The sequence below is a fragment of the Cebidichthys violaceus genome, unplaced genomic scaffold (assembly GCF_023349555.1).
Source record: "Cebidichthys violaceus isolate CVI_PGR_0920_01 unplaced genomic scaffold, fCebVio1.0.p SCAF_12, whole genome shotgun sequence".
In the NCBI taxonomy this organism is placed as follows: domain Eukaryota; kingdom Metazoa; phylum Chordata; class Actinopteri; order Perciformes; family Stichaeidae; genus Cebidichthys; species Cebidichthys violaceus.
The window spans coordinates 16894984-16916674 of NW_027176285.1; the positions used below are offsets into that span (position 1 = coordinate 16894984).

The window sequence follows — 21691 nt, forward strand, 5'->3', positions numbered from 1 at the left end:
AGGTGGCGCTAAAACAACAACAACATCAAAAAGAGAAGAAGAAGAAGATCACGTGAGCTTCGCAGCGTGACGTGACATCAGCTGACTGCGGTCAACAGCGGAAAGAGACTAAAATCCTCCGTCGACCTTCATTTCGGTGATTTTTCCCCGGTTTTCGTTGCTCGTCCTCCGCTCCTCTGATCCGACATGGCGAGTCAGTCTCAGGGCATCCAGCAGCTGCTGCAGGCCGAGAAGAGAGCCGCCGAGAAGGTGGCCGAAGCCCGCAAGCGTGAGTACGACAGGCGGCCTAAGAACCTTCGGTAGACCCCAGTAGAAACACAACCGGGCTGGACCTGAACCCAACAGTTTACAGAAGACTTACATCTGCTCTTCATTTTGAATGAATTCAAATAACTGTGGAGATAATGTCTGAGTCACGTGTTTTATTAAAATGTTTCTTCTGACGCAGTTCTTCTGCTCTTCAGCTCACATCGATAATAAATGTAAATCTTTGTGGTCAGAAAACTGAACCTATAATTCATCCTGTAACTCCTGTGATTAATGGTACAGCTGTTTACCAACATGATTGTGTATTTATTGCTCTTTTCTGCTCGTATAGATATTTATAATGTTCATGTGTCCAGCTGATGGTTGATGAGTCAGCCGCTGAGCATCATGGGACATGGTGACCACGTGATACAGAGTCAGAGAGAACTAATGGAGATCAGACAAAATAATAGAAACCCCTTCAGCAGTGTGTCCCAGTGTATTTACATGTATTAACGTATATTAATGTAGTATTAATACATTAAAATACACTCGTTTATAATTCCTTCTTGTCTGTTCAGGTAAGAACCGTCGTCTGAAGCAGGCGAAGGAAGAAGCTCAGGCTGAGATCGAACAATACCGACTCCAGAGAGAGAAAGAGTTCAAGACCAAAGAGGCTGCTGTACGTACACAATACTACTAGTGCTACTAGTATACAAATACTACCACTGTACCACCATACTAATACTACAGTTAGAAGTATTACTTGACTGTAATATTTATTCTTAATGTGTTTGTTCTTTCTTTTTTAGATATTTCATAATATTTCCTGTTTCCTCTTAATTAATATAAACAAACTAATGTTTATTTTTAATGATTTATTTTTATTTCCCCCCCAGGCCCTCGGTTCCCACGGCAACAGTGCGGTTGAGGTCGACCGCGACACCGTCGAGCGAATGGCTCGCATCCAGGCCAGTTACCGCGGTAACCGGGAGGCGGTGCTTGGCGAGTTGCTGCGACGCGTCTGCGACATTCAGCCCGAGTTTCACGCCAACTACCGCGTGGCGGGCTGAGGGGGCGGAGCCACACATATCAGATGGGGGCGGGGCAAACAGAGGAGACGTGGATGTTAGCAACATTAGCTTCAATCTCAGCCAAAACAGCTTCGTTTATGTGAAGTTTTTTTTTTTTTGTGACTCAAAACTAATTCATCTGAAATTTTCCCAAAAACGAAAAGTTTTATTTTGAAGGTGCGAAGTTTGTCTCTTCCTGTTTTCCTGCTCCGAGTGAAGACGTTAATAAATGTTGTGTTACTGTGTTGATGTTTACGAAATATTTATATAGCTCTCCTGACTCTAACAAAATAAAAGTCTTCTTCACTCTATCTCCGTGAGGTTTGAGGGGAAATCAGCCAATCAGGAATTTCAAAATAAAATTATAAATTAAATCAGATTTAATGAGCTGATTGGTGGTTGTTTTTCTCTGAATTCTCTTCGTCCAGAGTCACGACTCTGGAGAAAGTGAAGACTTTTATTGTGAAACATTTCCAGTTTTTTTTGGTTTCCTGTGTATGACCATGTGACTTCCTGTTATTCTGATGACTTCCTGTTGATGTTTGTGAAGTGATGATGAGAAAATAATAAACTGAATGTTGATTGGCTGAGACTTTGATGCTGTTCTTTGATTGGCTGAGATTTGAGTGGATCTTTGAAGATGTTCCAGAGGTCCTGGAAGACGTTCCAGAGGTCCTGAAAGGTCCTGGAAGATGTTCCAGAGGTCCTGGAAGACGTTCCAGAGGTCCTGAAAGGTCCTGGAAGATGTTCCAGAGGTCCTGGAAGACGTTCCAGAGGTCCTGAAAGGTCCTGGAAGATGTTCCAGAGGTCCTGGAAGACGTTCCAGAGGTCCTGAAAGGTCCTGGAAGATGTTCCAGAGGTCCTGGAAGATGTTCCAGAGGTCCTGAAAGGTCTTGGAAGATGTTCCAGAGGTCTTGAGTCAGTTGACTCTACACATCATTACATTACAATCTTATAACAAAATAAAAATAATACTTATATTATAGAATATAAGATAAGAGAACTTTATTAATTAATTAAAGATTGTAACAGAAAATTAACATATAACTATTATGCTAAAAGAATTAAAACTGACACCATCGCAAAATAAAACAATAATATTAAGGTAAATAAAGAAATTTAAAATAGAGCAATTTATACACAACAAATATTAAAACTATTAAGTGTATAAGAAGTGATACTAATACTGATCATGGTATTGAATATGATATCATTTTATATTATATAAACTTCATATAAAACAAAGCTCTTTATTTACTTGTTTGTGTTTTATGTGTAAATAAAATGTTTTCAAATGATTTATTTCTCAATATTGATCACTTTAAATATTTGTCTCTCCGTTCAATGTGACGTAATGTTTTAAATATCAATAAAGAGAAAGTTTCTTCTTCGTGGGTTCTGGTCACTGGACTCTACTACAGCTGTCACTCATGACAAACGGTTACGTGGCTCTAACGAAGTCCCGCCCCTCAGCTCAGGAATCGCCTTCCGATAGGTCCAAAACCTTTTTGCCCACCTCCTCGTTGCCCCTCCCCCGTGTGCTGCGTAAAGACGTCATGACGTACGGTAACGGAAACGTCGGCGCAGCAGACGGCAGACGGTGAAGAGGAGAAGTTGAAGAGACGAACCACTTTCTTCTTCTTTCTTTTCTTCTTCTGTTTTATTTTTAATTGTTTGGTCTCGTGTTCCGGAGCTAAAACGGAGCGGAAGAATCCACCGGAAGTCCTCCAGGTGAGCTCGTGATCCTCTCGTGTGTGTTCCTGTGTGTGTAACTCTGACCTCTGCTGCTCCTCACTAGCACTTCTGTGCTCCAGACCTCGTAGAGAAGTGTCACAGTTTAATGTAGTCCTGCACGTAGTCGCAAACAGGCTCGTGCGGGGTTCGAACCTGTGACTGTGTCAGAACAGGACGGGTGTTGTTGTGAATTCGGCTTGTACTAACTTCACCTGCAGAGTCTCATCACCACAAACACTCACCTGTTGTGATCTGGTTTACCGTAATCTCCACACCGGCTCCACGTGTCGCTCTGTGTTGAATAGAGCAGATTTCAGAGCGGGTCTGGTTCACAAGATTTCGCCGACAGTGATTTGGAGGATGACGAACGGGATAGCTTCGTTGGGATAGCTTCGTTGGCATGGATCCATGTTTGTCTTTGTTTCCTCATACGTTTTAAAGAAGGTGGAGGAGGAGAACAATGAAGTCAGTATGAGACAGAACAGTAATAAGAGCAGAGTGACTGAGAACAGATCATATCTGATGTATCAGATATGAGAGATCAGATATCAGAGATCAGATATCAGATATCAGTGATCAGATCAGAGATCAGTCACAGTGATGAGTCTGAAGAATGACTCTCGTGTTAAAACAGTAGACTGAACACTGGCACGTTTATTCCAACACTTTATGAGCACAAAACGAACCTTTAAGTTTAATAATAATATTCAGAAATCAATCCTATGGATCATGATCACTAATAAGAACTACAATGACCTCATCATGATCACTAATAAGAACTACAATGACCTCATCATATACACTGATAAGAACTACAATGACCTCATCATGAACACTAATAAGAACTACAATGACCTCATCATAATCACTGATAAGAACTACAATGACCTCATCATAATCACGAATAAGAACTACAATGACCTCATCATATACACTGATAAGAACTACAATGACCTCATCATGAACACTAATAAGAACTACAATGACCTCATCATATACACTAATAAGAACTACAATGACCTCATCATAATCACTGATAAGAACTACAATGACCTCATCATAATCACTGATAAGAACTACAATGACCTCATCATAATCACTGATAACAACTACAATGACCTCATCATAATCACGAATAAGAACTACAATGACCTCATCATAATCACTGATAAGAACTACAATGACCTCATCATAATCACTGATAACAACTACAATGACCTCATCATAATCACGAATAAGAACTACAATGACCTCATCATAATCACGAATAAGAACTACAATGACCTCATCATAATCACTAATAAGAACTACAATGACCTCATCATAATCACTGATAAGAACTACAATGACCTCATCATAATCACTGATAACAACTACAATGACCTCATCATAATCACGAATAAGAACTACAATGACCTCATCATAATCACTGATAAGAACTACAATGACCTCATCATAATCACTGATAACAACTACAATGACCTCATCATAATCACGAATAAGAACTACAATGACCTCATCATAATCACGAATAAGAACTACAATGACCTCATCATAATCACTAATAAGAACTACAATGACCTCATCATAATCACTGATAAGAACTACAATGACCTCATCATAATCACTGATAAGAACTACAATGACCTCATCATAATCACGAATAAGAACTACAATGACCTCATCATAATCACGAATAAGAACTACAATGACCTCATCATAATCACGAATAAGAACTACAATGACCTCATCATGATCACTAATAAGAACTACAATGACCTCATCATGAACACTGATAAGAACTACAATGACCTCATCATGATCACTAATAAGAACTACAATGACCTCATCATGAACACTAATAAGAACTACAACTATTTATCGATCAATTTAAAGTTATTTTCTCTGTTCGTGATATTTATACAGTTAACATAATGTAATTTATTTAATTTAAATACATTTATATCATCGGTAAAAATAGTTGAAGGTATAATTGTTCATCATACTTTAATAATAATAATTAATTAACGACAGACGATCAAACGATCTTATTGGCTGCTGGAGGAACACAGCTGGACCAGTCAGGAGTGAGAGATTCTACATTAAAACATGAATCACTTCATTTGATCATTGTTTTATTTTAGTTTAAATCTTGTTTCTTCATCGATGTTTTAAAGACGGTGAACTGATATCGGGGTCAAAGGTCGACAACGGCAGGAAGTGAATCATTTACAAACGTCAATAAATGACATCGTCAACTCTTTATCAGTAGTACGAGGAACAAAAGGTTCAGGACTGATGAGATCCAGGACTGACAAGGTCCAGGACTGACGAGGACTGACGAGGTCCCCACATGTTTCAAGAAGTCCACCATTGTCCCGGTCCCCCCAAAAAAGTCCAAAGCTCTCTGCCTGAACCACTTGGGCCCAGTAGGACTCACCTCCACCATCATGAAGAGGTTTTAAGTCCTCCACCCAGACTCCCCACCAGATCTTGATTAGACCAGGACCCTTCACCTCTCACCTGGTTCTACCTGAACCAGGACCTTCTACTGAACCAGGTGAGAGGTGAAGGGTCCTGGTCCTGGTCTCTGCGATATGTCTCTCTCAAACTGTGTGAAAGTTGATCAACTCTGACCTGAGACCTGCTGAACTCAGGAGCAGCATGTGCTCTCAGGTGTGACAACAGGTGAGGGTTCATGTGTGGTTTTCATTGGCTGTGAGAACGACTCCTCACAGCTGATCAGAGGAACACTGCGGGAGCCGATTGGCTGTCTGGGCAGCGTGCCAGCGCCCGATTGGCCGACGTCGGCCCAGCTATCGTTTTTTATTAGCCGTTAAACTCGTCTCCTCTCGTTCTCTCTTTCAGACGGTCTCCTCGGTGCTCGATCGCCCCTCGCTCTCTGCTCTCCAGGTAACAGATTCTACTTCCTGTCTCTGTTTGAGACTTTTATCAGAAGTTCACCTGAACTCGTCTCAGGTGTGACTGAAATCAGCCAATCGGAGCGCAGGGAGACGAAGCTCCATGCAGGTTAGAAGGTGGAGGGACGTTAGAGCGTTAACAGTTGTCGATAAAGTTTTAAATTCAGTTATAAATGATGAGTGACCTCTGAACCCATCATGATCAGTTATTGATCAGCGATCAGGTCCATGAAGTCCAGACGTGTTAAACAACTTTCATCAAAACACAGTTGCTGTTTATTCAAATTTAAACTTTATTTAAACGTGGAAACAAAACGACACATTTTGACTGATTCATTGATTTATTGATCGACGATAACAACCACTGTGTTCCATTGTGTTGAGCCTGATGGAGCTGAGCCATCGTCAACATAAAGAGCTTCATTGTTTCATATTGTTCATTGATTCAGGCTCATGGGTGCGTCTCAAAAATAATAAACACAGCTTCAGATATAAAACCAAAAGATGAAGAGACTCAGCAGTAAAAATACACAGAGGACAGAGGATGTATAGAGTAGAGTGTAGACAATAGAATGTAGAATGTAGAGAGTAGAATGTAGAGTGTAGAGAGTAGAATGTAGAATAGAGAGTAGAATATAGAGTAGAGTGTAGAGAGTAGAATGTAGAATGTAGAGAGTAGAATGTAGAATGTAGAGAGTAGAATGTAGAATGTAGAGTGTAGAGAGTAGAATAGAGAGTAGAGTGTAGAGTGTAGAGAGTAGAATAGAGAGTAGAGTGTAGAGTGTAGAGAGTAGAATATAGAGTAGAGTGTAGAATATAGAGTAGAATATAGAGTAGAGTGTAGAGAGTAGAATGTAGGATGTAGAGTGTAGAGAGTAGAATATAGAGTGTAGAATAGAGAGTAGAATATAGAGTAGAGTGTAGGATGTAGAGTGTAGAGAGTAGAATATAGAGTAGAGTGTAGGATGTAGAGTGTAGAGAGTAGAATATAGAGTAGAGTGTAGAATATATAGAGTAGAATATAGAGTAGAGTGTAGAGAGTAGAATGTAGGATGTAGAGTGTAGAGAGTAGAATATAGAGTAGAGAGTAGAATATAGAGTAGAGAGTAGAGTGTAGCTCCCTGCATATGAAGGTGTGTTTTGTGATGTAACTGTTTCTTGATGATAGAACAAACTGTGTTTTTTTTACTTTAGTACTGCAGTACTGTTGAACTTTGACCGCTCTTGTTCATATCTTAACTTTGCAAAGGATTGTGGGTAACAGATGGAGGTGAAACAGATCATGAGTCACAGATCAGAATAAAAAGGAGCAAATGTAACGTTTAGATCTCTTTGATGTTCAATTACATCAGCTGATCTACAAGGATCCAGAATATTTATTAAAAATCATTTCAACCCTCTGAAGTCAGTAAACCATCAGAAGTACTACATGTTATACTTTTACTTTGTTATAGTCGTTTATAGTGTTTTCTTCATAAAAATACACAATCCAACTGATAAAAAGATAAGATGAGTGAAGCTGAATACACAGTAACCGGAGAGTTAAATTGATCTTTTAACTCAAAGTGATGCCGACTCGTCCAAACAGACAAACAGGAAGTTAAGTGTTGCCGACGGCGATGGCCGACCTTCCCGTTAATGTCGCTCTGATCTAATTGGCCGATGTCAGACCGCAGCTCTCGGAGCGCTCCGATTGGCTCGTTCTGTCTCCTGCAGCCTCGGGGCCCCAGAGAGCCAATCGGATTACAGCGTGACGTCTGCGCGGTGATGTCTGGTTTTAACCACGGTGATGATCACCGGCGCTCAGTGTTCAGAGTCTCTCTGGTGGAGTCAGCGTCACTTTAAGGTAAGAAATGATTCATCAACGAGCTCCTGTCGAGTCCAGCTGCTGTTTGGTAATACTTACCGACTCAATGGCTCTTTAAATCCTCTCCTTTTATTTTAAAGACCGTCTCTTTAGTTTTTGTTCTTATCAGAGTGATCGGTGATCAGCTCCCGTCTGTATTGAACTCTCAGAAGTTCAGACGACCGTCACTGGATCACTGTGACGGTGAGAAAACCTCAAAACAAGACCTCAGTGTCTTTCTCTATGATTTCTGAGCTGATTTATGGACATTTCATGTCAGAGAGAAAGATATCATCGGTAGTTTAAGTCCCTCTGAATGATCAACATCTCTGACTCCGAAGAGGTGAAGTGATGCACCAGACCTCCTCACCTCACCTTTGAATCTACTACAGACACACATTAAAGTGATGAAGCCCATGACTTCACTTAGAAATCACAGAACAGACGCTGAGCGCCTCCATGGCAGCAAGATGTTGATGAAGATGAGCTTGTGTTTTGCAGCCATGGACCACATGGACCACATGAACCACATGAACCACAGCGCCATGGATCACAGCGCCATGGACCACAGCAACATGGACCACCATCATAACACCTTGGCCCCGCCCACCACTGGCGGACACGACCACGGAGGAGGAGGGGGTGATGGGAGCAGTGGAGGACACGGGGGGATGGTGAGGCGTTCATTACTGCTACATCATGCTAATATGACAATAGCATCCTACAGGCGATGCTAGCATGCTAATGCGATAGCCACATGTAGCCGTGAAGCTAACGTCTCGGTTGTCGTTGACCAGGTGATGACTTTCTACTTTGGCTACAACAACGTGGAGCTGCTGTTCACCGGCCTGCTCATCAACTCACCTGGAGGTACTTTTATAGCATTTATATCATGATTGTTTACATATTTAAATGTTTGTACGTAGTTTTTATTCACATTTTGTTTACATTTTCAGATTTTTTCTCTCCCTTTTTGATCTCTCTGTCGACATTAACCCCTCCCCTCTTCTCCTCTCGTCCAATCAGAGATGGTCGGGGCGTGTATCGGCGTCTTCCTGTTGGCCGTGCTGTACGAGGGGTTGAAGATGGGCCGTGAGACGCTGCTGCGTCGCAGTCAGGTCAACGTCCGCTACAACTCGATGCCGCTGCCGGGTTCTGATGGGACGGTGCTGATGGAGACGCACAAGACGGTCGGGTAGGTGGCTAACGCTAATGCTAACAACGGTGCATTCCACAACAGGAAGTGGTGACACGCTAGCGACGTGTTAGCGACATGTAACGGCAACTTAAATCACAGTCAAGTGATGTAAAATGTCATGTGTTCACTGTCAGCTCAGTGGTTGACATTCAGTGTTCGGAAGGGGCGGAGCTTCCTGTTGGACTAAAGTCCCGCCTCTCACGACTCTCTATCAGGTAACTATAGAGTTCTGGTTCTGGTCTCTGTCCTGGTCCAGCTCTTTTACCTGTTGTTTGAGGTGCTCTGATGAGACCAAAATTGATGATGCATAATTAATGAGTATCAGCAGGTTCTGATTGGAGCATCTCAATACTTCACAGGAAGTCTTTAACAGGAACTTCAGTGGTGCATTTCAGTTTTTCTGACATTGTGTTGCGACCTGGTGAACTGATCTGTGTTCGGGCAGCTAACATGCTAATAATGATGCTAACATTAATTGTCACACAAATCTGTCTGAAAAACAAAATATTAAACATATATAGAGATAATGTGGACAGTAATGCTAACACTAACTCTGCTAAGTGTTTTTCATTTTTCTAAGTTTTAACATTTGGTGGATTAGCAATGATGCTACGCTACGAACACAATACATAATGTTATGCTGAAGCTAACAGTGGTGTGGAGCTACATCAAGTGTTAAAAGCTAACACTGCTACTAATGCTAAGTGAGCTATTTTCAGCTAAACATAAAACTACTGTATTTCTGTTGTTAGCTATCATGCTAATGTTAAAATGAACAGAAGTACATCCATGCTTACGCTAACACACTAATAGGCAATTACTAATGGTGCCAAAGCTATACATCGGTAATGGAGTTTTTTTATGATGAACGGTAAGTGCTAATGCTAAAACCGCTAGCGTCATGTTAATAGCAACATTATCTAACAACCTAATGCTACCAGTGATGCTAACAGTGATGCTAACCCCAAGTCTCGTCCTTTCAGACAGCGGATGATAAGCCCCGCCCACTTCCTGCAGACCCTGTTGCACGTGGTTCAGGTGGTCGTCAGCTACTTCCTGATGCTCGTCTTCATGACCTACAACGCCTACCTCTGCATCGCCGTGGCAGCCGGCGCCGGCATGGGCTACTTCCTGTTCAGCTGGCGGAAGGCGGTGGTCGTCGACATCACCGAGCACTGCCATTAGCTAGCTTAGCTAGCGCACTAGTTAGCGATCCGATCGGGACGTTTGATTTTTGCTTATCACAATCGCTGAGACGCTAACGAACACTTTCGCTCTATGTTAGCACGCTAGCCAACCTTTGGAACTACAAACGCCAGAATGTTAGCGCAGAGAACGAGACACTAACTTGCACACTAATGTCTGTAGTTAGCGAGTCATAAATCCGACAAGCACTTTTTTTTTGTCAGGTTTTTTTTTTTTTTTTAACTCGGAAGGTTCTGATTGGCCAAATCACGTCATGCTGTCTTTTATTTCCGTTTTTGTTGCCATGACAACTGGCAGATTAGTGCCAGCTGCTCTGAGCCAAAACGTTAGCATACGTTAGCACACGTTAGCATACATAATACACTTGTGTTGTTAGTTAGCATTGTTAGCCGCTCGTTAGAGGAGCCATCAATCATAAAACAGAATTTAAACATGTATTTAGAATATAATTTATTAGTGAATAAATGTTTTATGAAAGTTTTCATTTAGATTTTTTTTTCTTCTTTTTTTTTTTATGAAATTCTTAAAAATAACTTTTATTTTTGTTGCAGTTTGATAAAAAACATCTTCTCCGCTAAGCAGTGAGCCAAATTGATCAATTTATATTTTAAGAATTACATTTTCATTCCCGCCTTTTTTTGGGAGAATTCCTTTTGGTCGGCGAGCCGGCCAATCAGAACTCTGTTTAAAAAAACATTCTTTGATGTTACGTATAAAACACAAACTTCTTCTTAATTTTCTCCTTAAAGATCATGAAACTTGAAGCTGCTTCTCGAGTCAAACTTTTTAAAAACCCATTTAGTGTTTTTTTTCTCGACACCTGTTGCCTTAACGACGCTCACAAACGTCCCGACCTGAGGCCGGTGCTCCACATGGAGGTGCTGATCAACGTGTCTGTGAACATGGAGGCTCTGCTGACTTCACTTCAGTACAACTTGAAAACTCTCGTTCTTTACTTTTCTTGTTTTTTGTCGGTGGAGGTCAACGGTCAGCAGGAACAGACATCGGACAACGATTCGTTCTTAACTTTGATTAACTTCTTCTTTCTGACCTCCACAGATAGGATTTATTGTGATTCTTTTTTTTAATTCGATTTTATCGAGTCACACTGACAGGTGGGCGGAGCTTACTTACTGGACCAATCAGGTTGCAGGGACAGAGTGCAGTTACTGGATTTTGAATTCTAAGCAACATTTCAGACGTTCCCATAGCTTTGATCAGTGTGTCGTGTTGTTAGACGTCCTCAGACTGTTCGAGTCTGTCGTGTGTGAATCTGTTCATGTTGTTGAAAATGAAGTCCAGACTATGATTAAAACCGTGAAGGAAACTGTTCATCAGAATATTAAATTGTCTGAAAGATGTTTGTAATGTCACAAATGCTGGAAATATTGAAAAAAAAAGAATAAATTTTATGAAGAAACTCATCGTCTCGTCTGTACGGAGCAAATAAACCTGACAGAAGAAATATAAATGATAATGAATAATAATAATATAGTTCATGACGTATTTAAAGATGTGCTGTTTATTTTTTATTAGTGTTTTATTATAAATTTCTTCTTCACCTCACAAAAATACATTTTATAGCAGAAAATGAATGAAATGTAACATTAAAACCATTCGGACCAAATAATCAAAGAATCTTCTGATTATTTCTTTATATTCTCTTAAACTCAACATATTACTTATTTAAAATAAATATTTTTAATTAATCTGTTTATTAATTAAGAACACAATAGACACATTGTGTCAATAATTAAATTATATAACATTTATTTTACTGAAATGTGTTTCAGAAATATGTGTACTTTTACTTTAGTTACTTTAAGGATATTTGAGGCTAAAACTTGTTAATTGTTGTTAATTTAAAATAAAAACTACTTTCTGAATGCAGGACTTTTCTCGTAACGGTATTTTTACATTTTCATATAAACACTTTTAATTAAGTAAAAGATCTGAGTACTTCTTACATTATTTATATTATATTATGGACTTCCGGTAAGAGCTGTTCTTCTTCTACTGACCAGTAAGAGGCAGTAATGAGCCGTAACTCCGCCAATCTGCCGGAAGTGATGAAGAAGAAGAACTTCCAGGTGACAGGTGGATGTTGTTTAGCTGCGGGTCAAATCAATCAGGGACGAATATTCCTCCTTTGAATCATTTCTCCGGTTATTTTACCGGCTCGTGGATGTGTTCAGTTTGATGAGCTCTGACATCCGGGTCTTATTCACGGTCCTCCCGCAGTTCGTCCCCAGCACCGACCGGCCCTCTGATGGCCTTTAGGCGGCCGGACAGCTTCGACGACCCGCTGTACGGAGCGAGCTACCCGGTCAGAAGCGCCGGAGGCCCCGCAGAGCTGCAGCACCACCACTGGGTCACCACGCCGCCGGATATCCCCGGCAGCCGCAACCTGCACCACGGAGAGCGGACACCTCAGCGTGACGATCCGCTGGGAGAGCGCGGAGGTCTTGGAGCTGCAGCCGGCTGGGAGGCTCCGCAGCCGGGCGTACCTCCTGGCGGTGAGTGGGTGTGGAGGAACGGAGAATGGTTAGCTTAGCAGGATGAGAAAAGTTAGCTAATTATGGCTAATTTTACAATGAAAAGGGATAGTAAAATGCTAACGGCTACATAGCTATCTGGAGGTCTGTATGCTAATCAGCTAACTAGCAGGCTAATTTACAATGAAATGTGATAGTAACAGGCTAATGGCTACATAGCCAACGGGAGGTCTGTCCGCTAATCGGCTAACTAGCAGGCTAACATGTCTGCAAGAAACACTGAAGCTAGAGAGACTAATACATAATGTTAGCACGTAGTTAGCTTGCAGGCTAACCCTATAGGAAGTGAACGATGTTAGGGGGGTAATTTACACTAACTGGTGGTTAGCTTGCAGGCTAACGACATTATAGGAACTCAATGCAGCATGCTAATTGAATGTTACGGAGCAGGCTAATTAGCCTGTTATGTGAAGTACATGGATATCTTAATTAAGATGAAAGTGTCTTTTAAAATCATTATTATTGTTTTTGATTTATTAGTTTTTTAAACCTCACTTTTGTATAATTGTGTTATTATAGAATATTAATAATAATAAGTGTTGTTATTCCTGTCTCATCATATTCATGCTGATGTGTTGTTGTTTCTTGCAGAGCAGCTCAATCGATTTGCCGGATTTGGAATCGGACTCGTCAGGTTGGAATAAATTTGTATTAATATTAATTATAGTCGTATAATAAATGTCTTACTGTCTGACAGAGCTGTCACTCATCATGACATCATTCCCAAACTAGTGTCTGTTGAGCCTGACGGACAGAAAACCTGTAATCAAATAAATAAAAAAAAAAAATCAGAATAAATGTCTCTAATTAAATCTCTGTCTGTCTCTCTGCAGTCTGTTCACTGAGAACGTCCTTGCTCATCCGTGCATCGTCTTCCGCAGACAGTGTCAGGTATCGGCTCACCTTCTTATCAATAACTAACATCTTATGTTTATTTATTAGAATTATTGTATTTGCTCCCTTTTAAATGTATGTAACAAACTTTAAACATGAACTAAAATACATAATTAAAATCATGTTTATGATGTAAATGTAATTCTTGCAACATAGTTAGTTCATGTTAATATTAATAATAATGATGATATTATTAATATTAATAATGATGGTTGTTTGTTGGTCTCAGGTGAACTACCACGCCCGATGTTACCACCTGACTCCGTTCAGCGCCGTCGCCGTCATGTACTCCATCACCAAGGCTCAGGTGAGTCATAACAAACACTAAAACATGATCAAAACATACTGAAATATTGATAATAAATCATCATCAATCATACACATTTTATACAAAATATGAAGAGTGTCTGTTATTATTATAAAAGTATATATTTTCTAAACATTTAAATATCAATAACCAATGATAAATGTACATTAACATATTATTATTATTATTATTATTATTAATAAATATAAATAGTTTTCAGTGCCAATGAATAATCAGTATTTTCCATCATTAGAATATGAACTGTGAGTAATAAACATAAATGTGTCATCATGAGGAGTAACAGTGATGGAGGGTCAGTAACATGTTGTTGTTGTTGTTGTTGTTGTTGTTGTTGTTGTTGTTGTTGTTGTTCAGGGGGTGAAGTCTCTGTGGAAGGGGATGGGCAGCACCTTCATCGTGCACGGCATCACACTCGGAGCCGAGGGCGTCATGAGCGAGTTCACTCCACTACCACGGTGACTACTAAGTAGTATTACTCTAGTATCTCTGTAGTATTACGCTAGTATTACTCTAGTATCTCTGTAGTATTACTCTAGTATTACTGTAGTATTACTCTAGTATCTCTGTAGTATTACTCTAGTATTACTCTAGTATCTCTGTAGTATTACTCTAGTATTACTGTAGTATTACTCTAGTATCTCTGTAGTATTACTCTAGTATTACTCTAGTATCTCTGTAGTATTACGCTAGTATCTCTGTAGTATTACTCTAGTATTACTCTAGTATCTCTGTAGTATTACTCTAGTATTACTGTAGTATTACTCTAGTATCTCTGTAGTATTACTCTAGTATCTCTGTAGTATTACGCTAGTATTACTCTAGTATCTCTGTAGTATTACTCTAGTATTACTGTAGTATTACTCTAGTATCTCTGTAGTATTACTCTAGTATTACTCTAGTATCTCTGTAGTATTACGCTAGTATCTCTGTAGTATTACTCTAGTATTACTCTAGTATCTCTGTAGTATTACGCTAGTATCTCTGTAGTATTACTGTAGTATTACTGTAGTATTACTCTAGTATCTCTGTAGTATTACTCTAGTATCTCTGTAGTATTACGCTAGTATCTCTGTAGTATTACTGTAGTATTACGCTAGTATCTCTGTAGTATTACTGTAGTATTACGCTAGTATCTCTGTAGTGTTACTGTAGTATTACTCTAGTATTACTGTAGTATTACTCTAGTATCTCTGTAGTATTACGCTAGTATCTCTGTAGTATTACTGTAGTATTACTCTAGTATCTCTGTAGTATTACTGTAGTATTACTGTAGTATTACTCTAGTATCTCTGTAGTATTACTCTAGTATCTCTGTAGTATTACGCTAGTATTACTCTAGTATCTCTGTAGTATTACTCTAGTATTACTGTAGTATTACTCTAGTATCTCTGTAGTATTACTCTAGTATTACTCTAGTATCTCTGTAGTATTACGCTAGTATCTCTGTAGTATTACTCTAGTATTACTCTAGTATCTCTGTAGTATTACGCTAGTATCTCTGTAGTATTACTGTAGTATTACTGTAGTATTACTCTAGTATCTCTGTAGTATTACTCTAGTATCTCTGTAGTATTACGCTAGTATCTCTGTAGTATTACTGTAGTATTACGCTAGTATCTCTGTAGTATTACTGTAGTATTACGCTAGTATCTCTGTAGTGTTACTGTAGTATTACTCTAGTATTACTGTAGTATTACTCTAGTATCTCTGTAGTATTACGCTAGTATCTCTGTAGTATTACTGTAGTATTACTCTAGTATCTCTGTAGTATTACTGTAGTATTACGCTAGTATCTCTGTAGTATTACTGTAGTATTACGCTAGTATCTCTGTAGTATTACTGTAGTATTACGCTAGTATCTCTGTAGTATTACTGTAGTATTACGCTAGTATTACTGTAGTATTACTCTAGTATCTCTGTAGTATTACTCTAGTATCTCTGTAGTATTACTGTAGTATTACTCTAGTATTACTCTAGTATTACTCTAGTATTACTGTAGTATTACTCTAGTATCTCTGTAGTATTATGCTAGTATCTCTGTAGTATTACTGTAGTATTACTCTAGTATCTCTGTAGTATTACTCTAGTATCTCTGTAGTATTACTGTAGTATTACTCTAGTATCTCTGTAGTATTACTGTAGTATCTCTGTAGTATTACTCTAGTATCTCTGTAGTATTACTGTAGTATTACTCTAGTATCTCTGTAGTATTACTGTAGTATTACTCTAGTATTACTCTAGTATCTCTGTAGTATTACTCTAGTATCTCTGTAGTATTACTGTAGTATTACTGTAGTATTACTCTAGTATCTCTGTAGTATTACTCTAGTATCTCTGTAGTATTACTCTAGTATCTCTGTAGTATTACTCTAGTATCTCTGTAGTATTACTGAGTGTTTTCTGTCTGTAGTGAACTTCCTCACAGGTGGAGTTGGAAACAGCTGGCTGGACATTTACTGCTGAAAGGGTCAGTTTTCTTCTTCTACTGATTTATTTAATGAACTGAGTGTCGGTGCAGAACCTCCTTCACTGTGTGTGTGTGTGTGTGTGTGTGTGTGTGTGTGTGTGTGTGTGTGTGTGTGTGTGTGTGTGTGTGTGTGTGTGTGTGTGTGTGTGTCGTCCTCAGGTTAACAGCTGTGGTGGCTCTTCCTTTCTACTGTGCCAGCCTCATAGAGACCGTCCAGGTGATCGTTGCTTATTCACATGTTTAGTATGGAGCTCCAGCTGTGTTTTGATCTGTTGTTTCATTTTTCCTTGTGTTTCTCCTCAGAGTGAGATCGTCCGTGACGACTCGTCCTCCGGGCTGCTGGATTGCGTCCGTGAAGGTTTGACTCGTCTGTTGGGCGTCGGCGCTCCTCACAGTCACCGTCTGCTTCCTCTCAGCTCGCTGCTGCTTCCCGCCGCGCTGCACGCCATCCTGCGCTACGCCATCGCCGCCTCCGTCCAGCGGGTGGCGCTGTGGTTCCACCAGCGGGGCAGGAAGCAGCGCGCCGACCCGTCCGACAATCCGCTGGACGCCTACTTCCCCGAGCTGGCGGCGGCGTGGGCGGGGTCTCTGGTAGCCGACGTGCTGCTGTTTCCTCTGGAGACGGCGCTGCACCGCCTCAGCCTGCAGGGCACGCGCACCATCATCGACGCCACCGACGGCGTGGTCGCCCTGGGTAACGTGGGCAGCCCGCTGGTCCTGCCCGTCAACTCTCAGTACGACGGCTTCTCCGACTGTCTCCACGCCATCCGCCGCAAGGAGGGCACCGCCGGGTTCTACCGCGGCTTCGGAGCGCTGGCGACGCAGTACGCGCTGCACGGGGCGCTGCTCGCCGCCGCCAGGACGCTGCTGAGGCTGCTGCTGCTGGAGGGGGGGGGCAGCTAGTTACCACGGAGACGCAGCTTCACTTCCAAAGTTCAAATTACTTCTGTCACCACGACAACGAAAAAATCCTGTTTCTCTTTACAACGAGAAAAGTGTTAAAACACGTTATGACACGTCGTTATAACATGCTGTTATTACACGTCATAACGACATGATGTTGTGACGTGTAATAACATGTTGTGATGAGTCACACTTCAGCTCCTTTCAGTGGTGACGCACTTCTGCTGTTTTTTCTGCAATCGCATCATATTTCCTTCATTAGAAAGCTGCCGGTCATGATTAGCCTAGCTTAGCACAAAGACTGGAAACGGGGGAAAACGTTAGCGTAGCTCCATCAAAACAAAAATAAATCCACTTCCCAACACGCAGTCGGATTCACGTGTCGACTCTGAACGTTTGTGTCACGTCGTGATGTCACTTCCTGCCTTCAAACAAAACGTCGTGGTGGTGGTGGTTGTGTGTTGCCATGGCAACGCAGTGTCACTTCCTATTCCAGCATGACCTCATGACCCCGTGGTGAAAGTAAACATAATAGAAGTACTGACATGAATACCTTCAGAGTAAAACATCAACAGCTGATTTAAAAAAACGCAAAGCCACTTTTTATTTGTATAAAGTTGTAAAAATGGAAAATCTATTAAAATAAATGTATCTTTAGATTAAATTATATGTGACCATAAATATTCAAATAAAATGAGTGAAGAAGAAATTGATAATCAGTTAAATCAGAGAGGAAGTTGGTGTTTGATTTTTCAAAATAAATGTTTGAAAAGTCAGTGCAACATTTTCAACAAAGGTTCTTCAAAGTGTTTCTTTTTAAAGTCCAGCTGAAATCACTGAGTCTGCACTTGTTCATATTTTGTTGTATTGTTTGTTGTAAATGTTGAAGCTTTGTGCCGCAGAAAAATAAAATCTGAACTTAAAAATGTGTTTTCACTTAAAATAAAACCAAATGGGTTCTCTTAACAAATACGAGATAATTAATACAAATACATTTGAATACACTCTTACGTTGCCACAAATGGTTCAAATAAGATATGGAATAATGAACTGTGTAGTTTATAGATTCGACATAATTCAAAATCATCTTTTATGATTTTTGATAATAAATGTTTTACTCACACATCTTCATTTGTGTAGTTCCAGACAAGTTATGTATTTGTTTTTATCACCATTTTAATTTAAAATGAATTATATTTTATTTATTATATTTCCCTTTTTATTTTGTATTACAATTATTCCCTGAAAACATCTAGATATTTAAAAATAAATCTTTATCATTGACCAGTTTAAATTAAAGTTATTATTTATGTTATTCATTTTATTTTCTGTTTTCCGGTTTCAAACGGAACCTTCGTCCTCAGAGCGGAACCTTCATGTGAGCGCTCGTTGTTTACAGTCGGCCTCAGTTCCTCGGCGCTCCTCCATGTGTTTTCTCTCTCGGTTCAGCTCCGTCTCCCCGGTTCGTTGGTCCGTTTGTTAGTCGTCGTGTTTATTCGGTGAACTCCTCCGTTGTTACCGGACATGCCGAGCGGCGGCAGCTCTCTGTTCTCCGGGTTCCGGGTTCTGGGTCTTTATTCCAACCACGTGCCGCACGCGCTCCGGTACCACAAGAAGCACCGCGAGTTCTACGTGGTGACGGCGGTCGGTCAGTGTTTCCACACGTTCAATGTAAGAACCTTTATTCACTGTTGATTAACGTCTGTGCGCGTGAGCGTGTTTGTTTGAGTGCGTGTGTTTATAACGTGTCCTCCGCTGGTTTGTCCTCTGACGGCTCCCGTACAGACCGTCAACATCGGCTTTCTCTCCTCACCTGTTGGTGTCTGTCTGTCTGTCTCCTCGTCTGTCTGTCTGTCCGTCTCTCTCCTCACCTGTTGGTGTCTGTCTGTCTGTCTCCTCGTCTGTCTGTCTCCTCACCTGTCTGTCTGTCTCCTCACCTGTCTGTCTGTCTCCTCGTCTGTTGGTGTCTGTCTGTCCATCCCCACCTGTCTGTTTGTCTCGCTCCCCCTTATACCTGTCTGTCTCTCCTCACCTGATGTTGATGCAGTTTATTAATGTAAACTGTGTGTGTGTGTGTGTGTGTGTGTGTGTGTGTGTGTGTGTGTGTGTGTGTCGCGCACACACACACACACACACACACCAGCACTGATCAGCTGGTACTCAGGAGGTCTGGACTTGAATAATTCAGTATTTTCTGAATTCAGTTCATAAATATTATTTTAAACCCATTAAAGTATGTTGACTGACGAGTCCATCGTTGTATAGATGTATTAATATATGTATTTATTGTTGTATTAATAGATCTATTGATGTATTAATAGATGTATTTATTGTTGTATTGATTGATGTATTAATAGATGTATTTATTGATGTATTAATAGATCTATTGATGTATTTATTGATGTATTCCAGGTGAACCGGTTGGGGATCGTTGCTGTCAGTGAGTACATTTCAATATATTTAAACTGAATTCACTCTGATGCTGCTGAGAGTTCTGCTCTCTGATTGGCTGCTGTGCTGTGATGTAACGTGGTGGTTTCCTAGGTAACAGCCTGTCCGATGACATCAGCTGTGTGGCAGCAGACAGGATGTTGGTGTTCGCCGCCGCCGGACGACTCATCAGCGCCTTCGCCCGCAACAAGGAGGTCAGACAACTTTATTTAAAAAACAGAATTCAACAAACGATAACGAACATATTTTGAGCCCGTCTGCTCTCCGTACAGGTGGTGATGCGTTACCACGGACACAAACAGGAAGTGCGTCTGCTGCTTCCTCTGGGTGATCAGCTGATCTCGGCCGATGGCAGCGGTGATGTCATCGTGTGGGATGTTCAGGAAGGAGGTAAGGGGGCGGAGCTTCATGTGTTCTCTCCAGTTTCCTTCTTTTGCCCCTTATTGATACCCATTCTCTCTCTCTCTCTCTCTCTCTCTCTCTCTCTCTCTCTCTCTTTTCTCTCTCTCTCTCTCTCTCTCTCTCTCTCTCTCTCTCTCTCTCTCTCTCTCTCTCTCTCTCTCAGACATCTACCTGCGGCTGCAGTTCGACCCGGCCACCTTCGACGTGTCGGCCATGATGCATCCCAGCACCTACCTGAACAAGGTGCTGCTGGGAAGCTCCCAGGGTGCACTGCAGCTCTGGAACATCAAGACCAGGTGAGCATGTTAGCATCCGGGCTAACGGCTCTCTCAGTTTTTATTGTGAAACACCTGAAGGGTAAAAAATAAATAAACGGTAGTAGTACTACAGTCTTAGTTGTAGAATTTGCAGTAGTACTTTCAGAGCTTGCAGTGTTACTGTAGTAGTACTCAGTGTTAGTATCAGTACTCTCAGTAGTACCTCTCTTTCTCCAGCTCCTCCAGGAATTCAATGTGTATTAGTACTAGAAGAGAAGTACTTTTAGTGTAACTGTAAACAGAATCACGTGACTGAGATCTGCTCTCACTTCAGAATATTCTGTTTAAAACCTGTAAACCGTTCTCGTCTTCAGTAAACTGTTGTTCACGTTCTCCGGCTGGTCGGCTGGAGTCACCGTTCTGCAGCAGGTCAGTTAATCACTAAAACACCGATAATTAAATTTAATTAATTCCTATGTTTTGATGTATTTTAAATACATTTAGCAATATAACATTTTACCTTGAATACATTTTAAACACAGTTTAAATTAATTTAATCTCATTTATTACCTGCTTTTATTCATTATTAATACAACATTTTTATTTGTTGAATAATTATTTTTCTCAGAGTCCTGCAGTGGATGTGGTCGGCGTCGGCACGGCGACGGGACGCATCATCATTCACAACATCCGATTGGACGAGACGCTGATGAGCTTCACGCAGGACTGGGGACCAATCAGCTCGCTCGCTTTCAGAACAGGTAGAGATTTATATATATATATATATATATATATATATATATATATATATATATATATATATATATATATATATTAGTATAATAATGATCTTCTTCATAATTAATTGTTAAACTTCTGTCTCTCTCAGTTCTATTAAAATAACTTTATTGACACAAACGACAACATGTCTCCGCTCTCTTGTCTGTCAGACGGTCCTCCCATCGTGGCGTCCGGTAGTCCTCAGGGCCACATTGCATTCTGGGACCTGGAGCGCCGTCAGCTGGTCACTCAGCACAGACACGCCCACAGGACAGCCGTCGCCGCGGCAACATTTCTGCACGGAGAGCCACTGCTGATCACCAACGGAGCCGACAACGCCATCAAGGTATTAAAATATATATAAAAATATATATATATACATATATATATATATATATATATATATGTATGTGTATATATATATATATAT

The 21691-nt window shown here is 40.6% G+C and overlaps 5 protein-coding genes across 6 annotated transcripts in view; all 5 read left to right on the forward strand.

The window, feature by feature from the left end:
• Positions 1 to 60: 60 nt before the first annotated feature.
• Positions 61 to 1911, forward strand: atp6v1g1 (ATPase H+ transporting V1 subunit G1). Its single transcript, XM_068706825.1, has 3 exons — positions 61 to 268; positions 828 to 928; positions 1146 to 1911. Exons 1-3 carry the CDS (start codon positions 187 to 189, stop codon positions 1317 to 1319), a joined length of 357 nt encoding a protein of 118 aa, XP_068562926.1. The 5' UTR covers positions 61 to 186; the 3' UTR covers positions 1320 to 1911.
• A 984-nt stretch (positions 1912 to 2895) lies between these two features.
• On the forward strand, positions 2896 to 11644 carry slc31a1 (solute carrier family 31 member 1). 2 transcript variants are annotated; one of them, XM_068706827.1, is made up of 7 exons: positions 2896 to 3050; positions 5922 to 5966; positions 8322 to 8494; positions 8618 to 8690; positions 8847 to 9015; positions 9153 to 9233; positions 10002 to 11644. In XM_068706827.1, exons 3-7 carry the CDS (start codon positions 8324 to 8326, stop codon positions 10201 to 10203), a joined length of 696 nt encoding a protein of 231 aa, XP_068562928.1. In that variant the 5' UTR covers positions 2896 to 3050; positions 5922 to 5966; positions 8322 to 8323; the 3' UTR covers positions 10204 to 11644. The 2 variants fall into 2 exon arrangements, with proteins under 2 accessions (XP_068562928.1, XP_068562927.1); XM_068706826.1 differs by lacking the exon at positions 9153 to 9233.
• On the forward strand, positions 3783 to 4988 carry LOC137868764 (myb-like protein F). The gene has a single exon (XM_068705658.1). It carries the CDS (start codon positions 3783 to 3785, stop codon positions 4986 to 4988), a length of 1206 nt encoding a protein of 401 aa, XP_068561759.1.
• Positions 11645 to 12302: 658 nt separating the features above from the next.
• On the forward strand, positions 12303 to 18297 carry slc25a46 (solute carrier family 25 member 46). The gene is made up of 8 exons (XM_068706830.1): positions 12303 to 12740; positions 13371 to 13413; positions 13613 to 13670; positions 13903 to 13980; positions 14356 to 14456; positions 16412 to 16468; positions 16628 to 16685; positions 16772 to 18297. The coding sequence occupies exons 1-8, from the start codon at positions 12494 to 12496 to the stop codon at positions 17369 to 17371; spliced, it is 1242 nt and encodes a 413-aa protein (XP_068562931.1). The 5' UTR covers positions 12303 to 12493; the 3' UTR covers positions 17372 to 18297.
• A 436-nt stretch (positions 18298 to 18733) lies between these two features.
• The window catches only part of wdr36 (WD repeat domain 36), a 9455-nt gene continuing 6497 nt past the window's right edge, over positions 18734 to 21691 (forward strand). Inside the window, exons 1-8 of the mRNA XM_068706828.1 lie at positions 18734 to 19042; positions 19784 to 19811; positions 19916 to 20016; positions 20095 to 20212; positions 20388 to 20520; positions 20856 to 20910; positions 21110 to 21242; positions 21432 to 21607. Coding sequence (XP_068562929.1) covers positions 18896 to 19042; positions 19784 to 19811; positions 19916 to 20016; positions 20095 to 20212; positions 20388 to 20520; positions 20856 to 20910; positions 21110 to 21242; positions 21432 to 21607 — 891 coding nt within the window. The 5' untranslated portion in view covers positions 18734 to 18895. The remainder of the gene's footprint in view (positions 19043 to 19783; positions 19812 to 19915; positions 20017 to 20094; positions 20213 to 20387; positions 20521 to 20855; positions 20911 to 21109; positions 21243 to 21431; positions 21608 to 21691) is intronic.